Raw genomic sequence first — 14,108 nt, forward strand, 5'->3', positions numbered from 1 at the left:
ATAGTACAATATATACATATTTAGTGTCCATAAAAACCATAACCATAAAGTAAAAAAGTCACATCATTCTGATTAGTCTGGTCTCTCTCAAGAAAGCCATCAATTTATCAGTCATGACAATGTCCCCATCACCCAGGATGGTGAAAAGGGTGAAGAGGACGTCTGCTGCGCCACAGTAATTTTGTAAGTGAAGCCCTTTCACGAATAAATCGCCGACAGCGCAGGATGATATGACTGCATCACAGTTGTCACATTGCGGTGGGAATCGTTCTTCCATATAAGGTTTCATGTGAGTTAGGATGGTGGCATTAAGCCGCAAACGAGCCAAAACTTTTTCTTCCAGGCGAATGGGACGGTTGGCAGAGTCCCAGTAGCCCAGGTACGGCTTACACGTTCGAATATTTAGTCTGGTCCACTGACCTTGCCACAAAAGATTTATTGATTTCTTTCCGAGAGACAGACTCGACCGTAGATCACGAGGAACGTCCCAAGTCTCCTCGAACTCAACAGCCGACTTAGTAAGTAAGTCAGCCTGCTCAATGCCGTAGATACAACAATGACCAAGCACCCAGATCAGCATGAATGACTTGTTGCATGAATGCAGCTTATTAACAATGCGGCCCTGGATCTCGTGCGAGTCCGTAATGCAAGATGCAATTGCCTGTAGGGCTGATTTCGAGTCTAAAAATATAACAAATAAGTCTATCTATCTATCTATCTATAGCCCGACGCCCTAATCCCGCAAAGGGTGGCCGCAGACAAAACGCCTCCAAGTCACTCTGTCACCCACCATTTGACTCCCCTCCCCCCAACTCACCCCCCCCTCCCTCATATACCTCTCAACTCCATCCCTCCACCTCATCCTCGGTCTACCTCTCCCTCTCCCTCCCTCCACCTCACCTACATACACCCTCTTAGTCAGTCTTTCATTCTCCATTCTCTCCACATGTCCAAACCACCTCAGTGTATTTCTTCTAATCTTTTCAACCACATCCACATCTACCCCACAACGTTCCTTCACTTCTTCATTCGTCAACCTGTCCCTCCACGTCACTCCACATGCTCCTCTCAAGTAACTCATTTCCACTGCTCTCACTCTTGACTTGTTCCCCTCTTGTAAGGTCCATGCCTCGCTTCCATACGTCATGTTGAGAATTTTGAGAAAAGTCTATGGCTTTGTCAATAGCAAAAAGTTCGGAGGTAAACACAGGTGTATGAGTCAGCAACCAATACCTGAGGGCTTATTCAGTCGACCACACACTAGCACCCACACATTCACTCGCCTTGGAGCCGTCGGTGTACAATTGGTGAGACCTCAAGTGACGAATGATGATATTAGGAAACAAGTGGTGGACCTCCACCTCCGGCACCTTGGTCTTTGGTGCTGGGAGCCATGATACATCAACAGTAAATCTCCCAAGGCGCTATATTTTTAAACACCAACTTGTCACAGTCACTGAGGTCCACACCAAGCTCCTGGGTTAGTAAGTGGAGGCGAATGGCAAGTGGCCGACGCACCCACCGCAGAAGGTGGTGGTATTGATGCAGGGGGGTACAGGCCACATTCCTGATATTACTTTTTCTCGATGTTCTGAGTCCATAGGACCAAGCCAGGTGGTCACGGCGAACACAGAGGGGAGGTACATTTGCCTCCACTTCCATACGAGCTACACGTGTACACTGGATGGCTCCAAGACACATTCGCAAACATTTATTCTGCAACACATCCAATCTTTTCACCGTGACATCGGATGTCGAGCCATACACCTGTGCGCCATAGTCTAGCTTCGATTGAATAAGGGACTTAAACACCATTAATGAAGGTTTTCTGTCGGCACCCCATGTAGTACCCGTTTGGTACCGTACTTGAGGACATTTACTGGTTTATCACAACGAGCAAGCAAATTATTAACATGAATTTTGATGTTCAAACGATGCTCAAAATATATTCCCAAAAACTTTACAGAATTTTGAAAAGGTACTGCCTGATTATCCAAAGTTAAGCACAAATTAGGTACGTTATGAGTCGTAAAAATTACAGCGGCACACTTAGGGACGGAAAACTTAAATCCCCACTGCAAGGCCCATTGCTGGACGGAGTCAAGGGTTGCTTGAATCCGTCCGGCCGAAAATTGTGCATTATGGGAAGAGTGCCATATTGCACAATCGTCAGCATAGAGAGAGTACTTAAGATCCCTCGGGATGGGAGCTGATGACAGAATATCATTGATCATAATAATAAATAAAGTGGGACTAAGCACACTTCCCTGCGGCACCCTGTTTTCCTCAATAAATATATCCGATGTTACATTACGGGGCAATTTGACAGAGAAAGTCCTGTCCCTTAAGAAATTTGAAACAAATATAGGCAAATTTCCTCTTAAACCATAAGCATAGAGCTTCATTAGTATAATGTGTTGCTATGTCATGTCATAGGCTTTATGGTTGTCCAAGAACACCCCTATCATGAATTCTTTATTGGCAAATGCCTCTGAAATACAATGCTCCAAATTCATTAAATGATCTACTGAACTTCTGTATTTATGGAAGCCACTGTTGATCATTTAACAAATTCTTCGACTCTAAACAAAAAGAAGCCTATTATTAACCATATGTTCCATGACCTTATAGAGGCAAGAAGTCAACACAACAGGACGAAATGAAGTGGGATTCATAAGACGACCAGCCTCTTTGGGTATCAGTATGACGTGCACTAAGTGCCATGAGTTTGGGAACGTTCGAGACGCCCAAATCACATTGTACAATGCTAACATCTTAATCAGGCTGTCCTGATTAAGATGGCAAAGTCTATTACCTGTAACTCAGCCGTGCATTTATGATGTTGGAAACGATGGTCATTATTGGATGAGCTACTTACATGAGAAAAACTCCTGGCGAGGATGTTAGCAACATCCATGGGCTCGTCATAGATGATGTTGTTCACCTGTATGGTGGTAACAGGGAAGTATGGGCCTTTATTATTTAATATTCTTATAGTGGACCAGACTTTACTTAATGGTGTAGTACGAGTCAGCGTGGAGTATATTTAAATTGGCTATCCTTGAGAAGGATTCCCATTCTGCTTTCTTATAGTTAAATTTTGGAAGTGGAGGGTCCGAAACTATGTCGCATCTCCTGTAAACAAACAACATCTGGCCTTTGTATTGAAAGCATGATTGCTATATTTTGTAACTTATTCCCAACACCTCAACAATTCCACTGTAATACAGTGAAAGTGACAGTTTAAGATTTACGTTGGGGGCCAGTATGCTTCATCTTTTTTTGCCGCCCAACAGCAGGCGTGTGACTACCGGGGGACCGATCCCAGTGCTTGTTGACAGAAATCTCCATATTTTTATCAATAACGAATCTCCCCCGAGGAAGAGCTAACCTTTCCCTCGCTGGAGTAGGAACCGGAAGAGCATGAAGATGTGACTGTTTCGTGAGGGTGGTCATGTTACTCTTAGTAGGCTTGTCTGACTTCGGTTTAGGGTGTACTGATGGAGAGGCAGCAGCAGCCTGAGAATAAGTTAAAGATTTAGGGATGTCAGTGAGAGAGTTGGAGCGGACAGGAGGCCGAGAAGGAGAGGTACTGTGGGTGGCAGGAGGGAGAAGGACAAGGTCAGTCTGAGTCTCGACAGAGCACATCACAGGACGGGACATTAACGCCGAAGCATAGGACCTATTCGGCGTGGGAGTTGCATGCAACTCCTTCACCTTTTTCCTAGCTTCGTAGAAGGAAATACCCTCAGTTGCCTTCACCGTGCAGACCTCTTCCTCCTCCTCCTTCCACCTGGGACAATCCCTAGAGGAAGTGGAGTGAGTACCCTTGTAGTGAAAGCAACATACTGTCTCGGATGTGCAACGTTCCTCATCATGACCCTGGCTTCCACACTTGCTGCAAACTGGCTGGGAAGCCCAACAAGTCTTGGCACCATGCCCATACCACTGGCATTTCAAGCAACGCAAAGGGTTAGGAATGTACGGGCAAACGTGAATGATTTCGTAACCAAATTTGACATAACTAGGAAGAGAAACTTTTCCAAACGTCAAGATAATAGTTGCCGTCTTCATCCTCGTGTCTTCTGAGTAACGAGTAATGAATTTTGCATCAATTGCATCTTGCTGCGCCAATTCACTTACGATTTCGTCCTCTATCATCACCATGAGATCCCTGCAAGTGACAACACCCTTGCAAGAATTCATGGAGACTGGGATTTTCGATTTGAAATCGTAACAGTGGAATTTACGCAGTTTCAACAAATCTTTCACCTGTGCCGAGTTAACAGTTTTGACCAGGAGATCTCCGTTAGCAAGTTTTTTTTTTACTTGTTCAACCTCTCCCACATAGTGGTCAATCACCTTCTTGATAAGGAAGGGATTAAGACTGGACAGGGGAGTGGAAGCTAGAGCACGGATAGTGACGTATGTCGCATTGTCTACGGGAACGTCAAATGGGGGTCGAGTCTGGCGTTCGTCTGTCTGGGGGTGGTCAATTCGGCCATTCTTATAGTTGTCAGGATCACCTCTCCCCCTGAAGGGGGGGGGGAGGCAGCAGGGACGTCCGTCATAGTAACCACTTCCCCCGTAAGGGGGAAGAGGGAAGAAAGAGAAAAACAAGCAAGGGACAGAGCACCCGGGGAAGACACACCTAGTCTGAGATTACCCTCTCAAACCATTCTCGGGAGGACGCGCCTGTGTGTAACTCACACCCCTCAGCGATCAGTGGGGGGTACACTCCAGAGGCGAGTAAGCAAAGGCAATCTCAGGAAACAGATATAGACACCTACAATATCTCTAAAGGACTGAGAGGAAAATGAGTACTAGCTAACCTAACTTTTATTTACGCTATATACAAAACTAATGCCCGTGAGGCAGCCCTGAAAGCTAGAGGAGAGCCCAGAAAAAGACACGTGTGCACTCCTCGCGACCATGCATCAAAGTCCCACATTTTTTTTTTCCGGGCTATCGACCACTGGGGCCAAAGCCCTTTGTCAATAAGACCATATATATATATATATATATATATATATATATATATATATATATGTATACATATATATGTATAACCACAAGAATTAAAAGTTTTGACTATTTATAGGGTGACCTTCCGATTCAGAATAGTTTCGAACCGCTGAGTACGGTGGTTTCGACATGGGGAGTCAAAACTTTCGAATTTTGTTCACTGCACGGGATGACTTGACGAGAATAATAGCTGAGTCTCTACTCACAGCAGAACTACGACCATCCCTTGGCTCTCACGACTCCTCTACACAGTTGCTCTGTTTTTAACTGGTAAATTGTATAAATTTAAAAAAAACTGAAACGTCACCAATAAATCATGTGTACCTTCACGCTGGTTTTGCTGGCCATCATTATATATATATATATATATATATATATATCTATATATTAGTAGGGGGGCGCTCACCATCCATTCACTCTTTGTAGTTCTGCTCTTGGGTGTCTGCCCTTTCCTCTCCTCCATCCTTCTTTCCTTCCATTCTCTTCTGTCTTTCTTTCCTTCATTCTTTTTTCTTCCTTCTGCCTGTGGGTGACTCTACACTGAGTGACAAGCCAAATGGTTTCCTGTACACAAGGAAACCATTTACTACACTGAGTGGTAACCATATAACGAAATTTTGGCGCCTGGTAGTTTAGTGGGTAATTACGATGCTCTAGTCGGATTGAGCATGTGTAGGTTTATATACATGGGGTGGTTGGGGTTCATTGCTCCCGTAATGCCACTCAGGGATGAGTGAGGCTGGTCACTCTCATCTTAAATGTCAGGACCAACTTGCCTAGCCCCGGGCTCCTATGCTCCTCACGGGGCAACGTAGGATTGGATGGATGGATGGATCGATGGATGGATATATATATATATATATATATATATATATATATATATATATATATATATATATATATATATATATATATATATTGTTACATAGCCTATGATTTCATCATCCTTTATATAATTCTAACGTACAGTATGCTGCATGTATGATCACGATTCGCCTCTTGGCTTTCATAGTGACCAGGCTTGCGTGTTCTACCTCACTCCCCCCTTCTCCCCTTATAGTAGAGTAAGTCGTTCTTTCTGTTGTTCAGAGCAGTAGTGTGAACTCTTCGTCCTCTGTGCCCTCATTTGCACGTCCTTCTTGCAAGTTGAATCAAGCTCTGCTGACCCCTATATAATGAGCTCAGTCTCTGCATTTTTGCCACTTAGATCTACTCCTCATTTTGTTCACATCTCTGTCCTCCCCTGTATAGTGTATTAACTTTGTGAGTGCTCAGGAAGTCTCCAACCATCTAGCTGCTGTATAATTTGAGTATAAGTGTTGTTACCATTTTTCTTGTGCTGTATGGCCTAAGGCAGTGGTTCCCAAACTTTTTCAGCTTGTTACCCAATTTAACATGCCACACTAAGCATGTTACCCCTTTCACAAATTGTTGTCAACAATGATATATATGGCTAAATTAAAACACTAGTGTTATTTTCTTTTGTTTATTGTAATTTAACATTGTGCATCTCTAATGACTATTGCCAAAGATGTCAAGAATATCAGTGGGATGGATGGAGTTGCAGGCTTGAAGCTAGTTGAGGAATTCTTGGCTTTGTGGTTGAAAGTGCCAGCCTGGCATCGTTTGCAACATTCAGGCGAGTCCTCTTTTTTGTTTTCATCCCCAGCACAGTTGAGAACCCCTTCTCACAAAGATACGTTGTTGAGAATGATACCAACAACTTCAAGGCTCTCTTGGACAGAGTTGGTGAGTCAGCTAGTCGTGAAATCCAAAAGGAATCTGCACTTTGGTTTTGGAATTCGATTTTCAAGGCTTCATTGGCTCGCATTGTGATCCACTCCTCCTTTGCAGGAAAATCATTATCATGAATGGCTTCATCAGGTACAGAGAAGAGATGAATGATCCACTGAAGACTGACTGTTTCTTGGTCACTCTCTGGAAAGTAGTGATACATGCTTGTTTCAAGCCCCTTCAAATGGTCGCTCATCTCTTCGTTGATGGTCTGCAGAAGTGATCCAATATCATGACTATTCTCCTCAACAAACTGGTCTAGGATGGGGAACTGGGCTATCACTCCTTTCTCCAAGCGCCGAATCCAGAGTCTCAGTTTCCCCAGAAATGCAGTCACAGTTTGATGGGCATCAATGACAGTCGTGTTTCGGCCCTGTAGTTGCAGATTACCACTGTTCAGCTCTGCAAATATGTCAGCCAAGTAACAAAGTCGAGCAAGCCACACCTTATCAGTGAACTTGGTAGCAAAAGGAGATCCTTTTTGTTCCAGGAATTCCTGAATAGCCTTTTGGAGCTCAATGACTCGACGTAAAACCTTGCCTCGTGACAACCAGCGAACATCGGTGTGGTGCAGCAGAACTTGATACTGCTCTCCCATTTCCTTGCACAGCTCCTTGAATATGCGCGAATTCACATCCCTGGACTTGATGAAGTTGACGATTTTCAACACATCTTCAAACACTAACTTCAGATTACCAGGTAGGCTTTTCGATCCAAGAGAGTACCGATGAATGATGCAATGATCTACAGAAATTTCTGGATTCACAGCTTGTATGAGGCCCCGTAATCCACGATGACCACCCATCATCGACGGTGCTCCATCGACGGAGACCTGGATTAAGAAGAAAAATTATTATAGAATTATTGATTGTTTCATTTAGTCATTCTTACATATCTTTTGCATTATAATTATATGGTTTAATTAATTTTATTTATTTTGGTACTTTAGTACTTCAGTGTGACAGGCACTATATTATTTGTGAATCATGTACAAAATATTAGCTACACTACAGCTACTTATACCATACATAAAACTGTATATGACTAAATGCCATGTAATTCATTGTATTTATACTAATTAAGACTTCATATAAAAAATCTTTCCCTACCTGTTGAACGCTGTTCCAATCCAGTCCATTCTTGGTAAAGAAACTCTTGATGATATTGAAGACATCTTCTCCCTTCGTGGTTGTCAGCAGATCCTCGCATAATAGGAACTCTTCTTTGATCTTGTCCTGGTGCACGTAACGGACGAACCCAAGGAGAACAGCAGAACTAGCTACTTCACACGATTCATCAAATTGCAAGGAGAATTTACTATATGAGCTTTGCTTGATCTCTGCTATAACTTGGGACAGGATATCTGATGCCATGTCATCGACTCGTCGGCGGATTGTGTTGTTTGATAGAGATATGGCACTCATTTTCTTTGCTTGATCCTCCCCACATGCCTTGCTTACCATCTCGTACGCACAAGGCATAATCAGATTCTCTGCAATGGTGTGGCATTTCTGTTGTTCTGGCAACATTATATGCAACAAAGTAGGATGCTTCGACCGCAGCTTGAAGCTTTTGGGCTTGAATTCCAGATGAACCAAACTGGATGTTCTTCAGTGCTACAGCCCGGCGCTGAAAATAAGCCTGATCCTCATTCTGAAGATTTGGATGGCAGTTCTGGAGGTGAGCTGAGAGTTTTGATGGCTTGAGGCTTTCATTTGTCAACACTTTGTGACATATCACACATTGTGGCCGATCCTCTCCACCACAAGGTAAATTCACAAAGCCAAGGCGAAGAAAGGCGTCAGAGTAGGTGCGCTTTTTGGACATTTTATTGTTTGATCTGCAAGAAAGGAAGAAAACTGCATAAAAAAGTGTGAACATTGAGAACTAATTATTTATCATTTCATGGCATTCTAGATAGTATCAGAAGAGTTTATTCAGCATAGGAATGATGTGACAGTGGGTAATGGTAGCTATACTGCACAGGGCAAAACATGCAGGCTACATACCAGCTTACGTCTACCCCAGCTGATGCTCACAGAGAAACTGACTGTGAAATAGAGGCAGCGGTGCCAGATTCTCAAACCCAAATTATCGCATTTTTACCATAATTTGAAATGATCTTATTATTGACGAACCTGTCACGTACTTACGAAAATTATTGCATTATCGCATGCATGCTATCGCTTGAAGCACGAGAGGCCAAATTATTGTATTTGCGATAATTACTGCACGTCTGTCAACGCTGAAAAGAGACAGCCTCAGCGAGTGAGTGACGCGTACTGCACACGTAGATGAGTCATCAGGGTTACTGAGTGACGTGTCCTGAAGCATACCTGTCAAAATACTTTTGAGTTTCCACACTTTTAGATACATATTTCTTCTTTCCTAGTACTGTATATTAGTGTTTGATGTTTATTGTAATTCGGTTGAACTTTATTAATTAATTATAATTGGTTTACTTTACAACTTTACATACTAAGACTAAGTTAACATTAATCCTAATGCATGATTTTCAGGATTCTTAACGTTTTTTCTGTCACCTCTCCATTACCCCCGGAAAACCGTTAAATTACCCCCAGGGGGTAATTTACCCCCAGTTTGGGAACCACTGGCCTAAGGTGTTAATTCGTAGGCCTGGTAAGGTTTTTGTGATTCATGTAAAGTTTTTTAATGTCAGCCAATATTAATCATATTTTGTATCTGTAATATATTGCTTTAACTGAGCATTATCCGGTTTTCTCATTTATCAGGGCTGACTTAGATAAATTTGTTCTTGCTAAATTCGTGTTAATAGAGGCTATTGCAGTTAACCATATATTTAACCTGTTTTTGCCATTACATTATCCTTATGAGTCCTGAATGTTTATTTGTTAGTTTGAGCATTAAACTTTAACTTGTAATTTTACCTAACTCTTTTGTTTTGAACCTGGAACTTTCCGGGACAGTAGTGATTTAGTATTCTCACTTGAAATGTTCATTATCTCTCTCTGTTCCGTAACATAAATTTGACGACCTCTTATCAGGATATTCAGAATATTATCATAAGGATATTGCTTGATATTTTGTGACTGTGATTTATTCATGATGTCTGCTATTACTACACTCGATGAAGCCAAAGATTTTTTTTCAAATGTGCAAACAGTGTGTGATGTACAAAACAGAACAAAGAATGAACTTAAGCTTGTTGCTCAACAATTGGGAATTGCTGTTCACTCTCATCATTCTAAAGATCAAATTGTTGGCATGATTAATAAAAGCTTGTTTGATGTAACTCCTCCAGATGAGCAAACGCAGATTGAAATAGCTAAGTTACAGCTAGCCTTGCAGGAGGCTCGTGCTAAAGAGGCTGAGTTTCAGGCACGTGCTAAGGAGGCTGAGTCTCAGGCTCGTATTCAGGAGGCACAGGCACAGGCTGAGTCTCAGGCTTGTATTCAGGAGGCACAAATTGAAATTGTTAGGATTCAGGCAGACCACGAGTATCGCATGAAACAAGGTGGAACTGGATCATCTAGCTCTGATGATTTTGATGTGGCTAAAAATTTTAAACTTGTCCCTCCTTTTGATGAATCTGATTTAACAAAGTATTTTCAGTTGTTTGAGAGGGTAGCTACAGGTTTTAATTGGCCCAAAAAGTATTAGCCAGTACTCCTTCAGAGTGTTCTCACCGGTAAAGCTCAAGTAACTTATGCATCTTTGCCTCAGGATCAATCTGATAATTATGATGTAGTTAAGAGCTTGATTCTTAAGGCCTATGAGCTTGTTCCTGAAGCATATAGAGTAAAATTTAGGACAACTTATAAGCAAGATAAGCAATCCCATGCTGAGTATGCAAAAATCAAAGAAGATCTCTTAGAGCAGTGGTTAAATTCTAAGAATGTAAAATCTGATTTTGATAAATTTAAGCAGATGATTTTGCTGGAGGACTTCAAAAGGTGTATTAATAAAGATGTAAGCCTATATGTTGATGAGAAAAAAATAGATAATTTGTCTGATGCTGCAGTTTTAGCTGATAAATATGTTCGCACTCACAAGAGATATTCTAAAGAAAAAAGGAAAGCTGAGAGTAAGTACGTTGCCTCTACTCAGAGTACAGGTAACAGGAAAGAGAATAAAGATGATGTTTCTCAGGAAGTAAATACCAGCTTCACCTCTAGATTTCAGAAAAGTAAATGTACTTATTGTAGTAAGCTTGGTCATACTACAGAGAAATGTTTCAGGACACAGCGTGATGTGAACAAAAAGGAGTCTTTAAGTATTCAGTCAATTGGTCTAGTGTCCACCCTTGAGAGTTCCCAGAATTCTTTAACCGAGTTAACTGAATCTGCTTTGAGGGGTAAATTAAATTCTCATGATGAAGCTCCTCTTTTGAGCAGTAATGTGGGTGACACTCTCAAGAGTTCATGTGCTAATTTCCTGTCTGATGGTTTTGTCAGTCCTCTGGAAAGTAATGACAGGAAATCAGTTAAAATATATCGTGATACAGGTGCTTGCCAATCCCTTATGCTGACCAGTATTCTAGGCTCTAATGTTAATTCCTCTGATGAAACTGTAATCTTACAAGGTGTAGGGAATAATTACTTCTCTGTCCCTCTGTGCAGAGTTAATTTAGGGTCTGGTTTTGTTAATGGCTCCGTTATGGTTGGGTTGGTTGAGACACTCCCAATGTCAGGTGTAACTTTCTTACTTGGAAATGATATTGGTGGAAGCCAAGTGTGTCCAGCTCCTCAGTTGTCTAGTGAACCAGTGACTGCGACCCAGGATTGTGATGTCCCTGAGGTGTTCTCTGCATGTGCTGTCACTAGGGCTAAGTCTAAAGTTACTGGTGACTTAGAGGATAATGATGATGATGATGTTATCCTAGCTGACACTTTTCTTGCTAATTTGGACCACTCACCAGATGAGGCAGTACCCCGTAGTGTTGATAATTTGTCTCGTCAAGAGTTGGTTGAGTTGCAGGTTGCTGATCCTGAGTTGAAAGGTCTAGCTAACTTTGCTTGCAGTAAGGAAGAGTCAGCTGGTGCTTCTACTTGTTATTATATAAAGTCAGGAGTACTTATGAGAAAGTGGAGACCCCCAACAGCATCAGCCGACTGTGAATGGGAGGTTGTACATCAAGTTGTCATCCCTCATGTTTGTAGGCAGGATATCATTAGAGTGGCTCATGATTCCAGTCTGGCAGGACACCTTGGAGTGAGGAAGACTGTGGCACGCATTTTGAAACACTTCTACTGGCCAGGTATCTTCAGAGATGTTTCCTGGTATTGTAAGTCTTGTCACACCTGTCAAGTTGTGGGGAAGGGTAATCAGACCGAAAAGGTTGCACCTCTAGTTCCCATTCCTCCTTTTGAGACGCCATTCACCCGTGTGTTGGTGGATATTGTGGGCCCTCTTCCTAAGACTTCTTCAGGATTTTCTTATGTGTTGACCCTGATTGATATGGCTACTCGTTATCCTGAAGCCATTCCACTTAGAAATATCTCAGCAAAGAACGTGGTTAAGGAAATGCTAGGGTTCTTCATCAAGTTTGGTCTGCCCAAGGAGGTACAGTCAGACCGGGGAAGTAATTTCATGTCAAATGTTTTCAAGCAGTCTCTGAAAGAGTTGGGCATCACCCAGATCACGTCTTCAGCTTACCATCCCCAGACCCAAGGAGCGTTGGAGAGATATCATCAAACACTCAAATCGATGTTCAGGAAATACTGTTTGGAACATCAGAAAGACTGGAATAAAGGTCTTCCATTCATTGTATTTGCTGCAAGAGAATCTCGAAATGAATCACTGGGCTTCTCACCCTTTGAACTACTGTTTGGCCATGAAGTAAGAGGACCCCTTAAGCTACTCAAGGAATGCTGGCTGTCGGAGGAAGATGATGTCAACCCGCTGGAGTATGTGATGAAGTTCAAAGAACTGCTGTCCACTGCTTTACAGCTGGCGAGAGAGAATTTAGGAGCTGCTCAGGAGAAGATGAAGACTTGGTATGATAAGAAGTCCAGGTTACGCCACTTTCAGCCAGGAGATCAGGTTTTGATTCTGCTACTGGTGCATGGGCAACCTCTTCAAGCCAAGTTTAGTGGTCCTTATTTCGTGGAGAAGAAACTCAGTGATGTCAACTATGTCATCGCCACACCAGATCGTAGAAAGAACAGGCAACTTTGTCACATCAATATGCTAAAGTTATATCAAAGGCGGGACGAAAATAACCCAGTCTGCACTGTAGCTGTTCCACCCGAGTCTGCAAGTGAAGCTCTCCCATGCAGTATGAGCCTGAGTGATAGTTTGGGGAAGAATCCTGATATCATGAATGATCTCCAGACTAAGCTTTCTCATCTACCTCCCGAGGAAAGGCAGGAGTTTTCGGCATTACTGCAGGAGTACCCGCAAGTGTTCTGTGCCACTCCAGGAAGAATCACTTTGTTGATGCATGATGTCGATGTTGGAGACGCAAAGCCAATTTAACTGCCTCCTTACCGTATGAACCCAGTGAAAGTTCCTCTCATCCAGAAGTAGCTTGGCTACCTGTTGGACCACAAGATGATTGAGCCCTGTCAGAGCAAGTGGAGTTCTCCTGTCACTCTAGTCCGTAAGCCAGGTGGGTCACAGCTGCTTTGCATCGACTACAGACGTGTTAATCAGATAACCAAAACAGACACTTACCCTCTCCCTCACATGGAAGATTGCATAGACAAGATCAGAAAGGCTAGGTACATAAGTAAGTTTGATTTGTTAAAGGGATACTGGCAAGTACCTATGACTGAACGTGCTTGGGAGATCTCATGTTTTGTAACACTAGGAAAGACTTTTGCATGTTCTGTAATGCCATATGGTATGAAGAATGCACCAGCCACTTTTCAGAAGCTCATGAATGTTGTAACAGAGGGTTTGGCAGGGTGTGTTGTTTATATTGATGATGTATTAATCTTCAGTGACAACTGGAAAGATCACCTATGCCATGTCAGTAAATTTCTTGAGCGTTTGGTTCAGGATAATCTTGTAGCTAATTTATCAAAGTGTGAGTTTGGTCAAGCTAAAGTTCAGTACCTTCGGTAGATAATTGGTGATGGACACGTTGCACCACCAGGAGCTAAGGTTCAGGTTATAAGTGATCTTCCCAGACCTAAAAGTAGGAAAGAGCTACAGAGATTTTTGGGAATGGTAGGTTATTACAGGAGATTTGTTCTTAACTTTTCAATTCTTGTATCACCACTTATAGACCTACTGAACAAGGGAGTTCAATTTGTCTGGACCGATAACTGTGAATCCTCTTTCAGCAAACTTAAAGCTATCCT

General features: G+C 42.4%; 1 protein-coding gene across 1 annotated transcript; it reads right to left on the reverse strand.

Annotated features, from left to right (window-relative positions):
- Positions 1–6,568: 6,568 nt before the first annotated feature.
- On the reverse strand, positions 6,569–8,348 carry LOC145418077 (protein FAM200C-like). The gene is made up of 2 exons (XM_080286607.1): positions 7,929–8,348; positions 6,569–7,651 (listed from the first exon to the last, which is right to left on the reverse strand). Exons 1-2 carry the CDS (start codon positions 8,346–8,348, stop codon positions 6,569–6,571), a joined length of 1,503 nt encoding a protein of 500 aa, XP_080142733.1.
- Between the last annotated feature and the right edge of the window lie 5,760 nt (positions 8,349–14,108).

Source organism: Coenobita brevimanus, chromosome 112 (assembly GCF_032717465.1).
Source record: "Coenobita brevimanus isolate Jiangsu-jjx chromosome 112, ASM3271746v2, whole genome shotgun sequence".
In the NCBI taxonomy this organism is placed as follows: domain Eukaryota; kingdom Metazoa; phylum Arthropoda; class Malacostraca; order Decapoda; family Coenobitidae; genus Coenobita; species Coenobita brevimanus.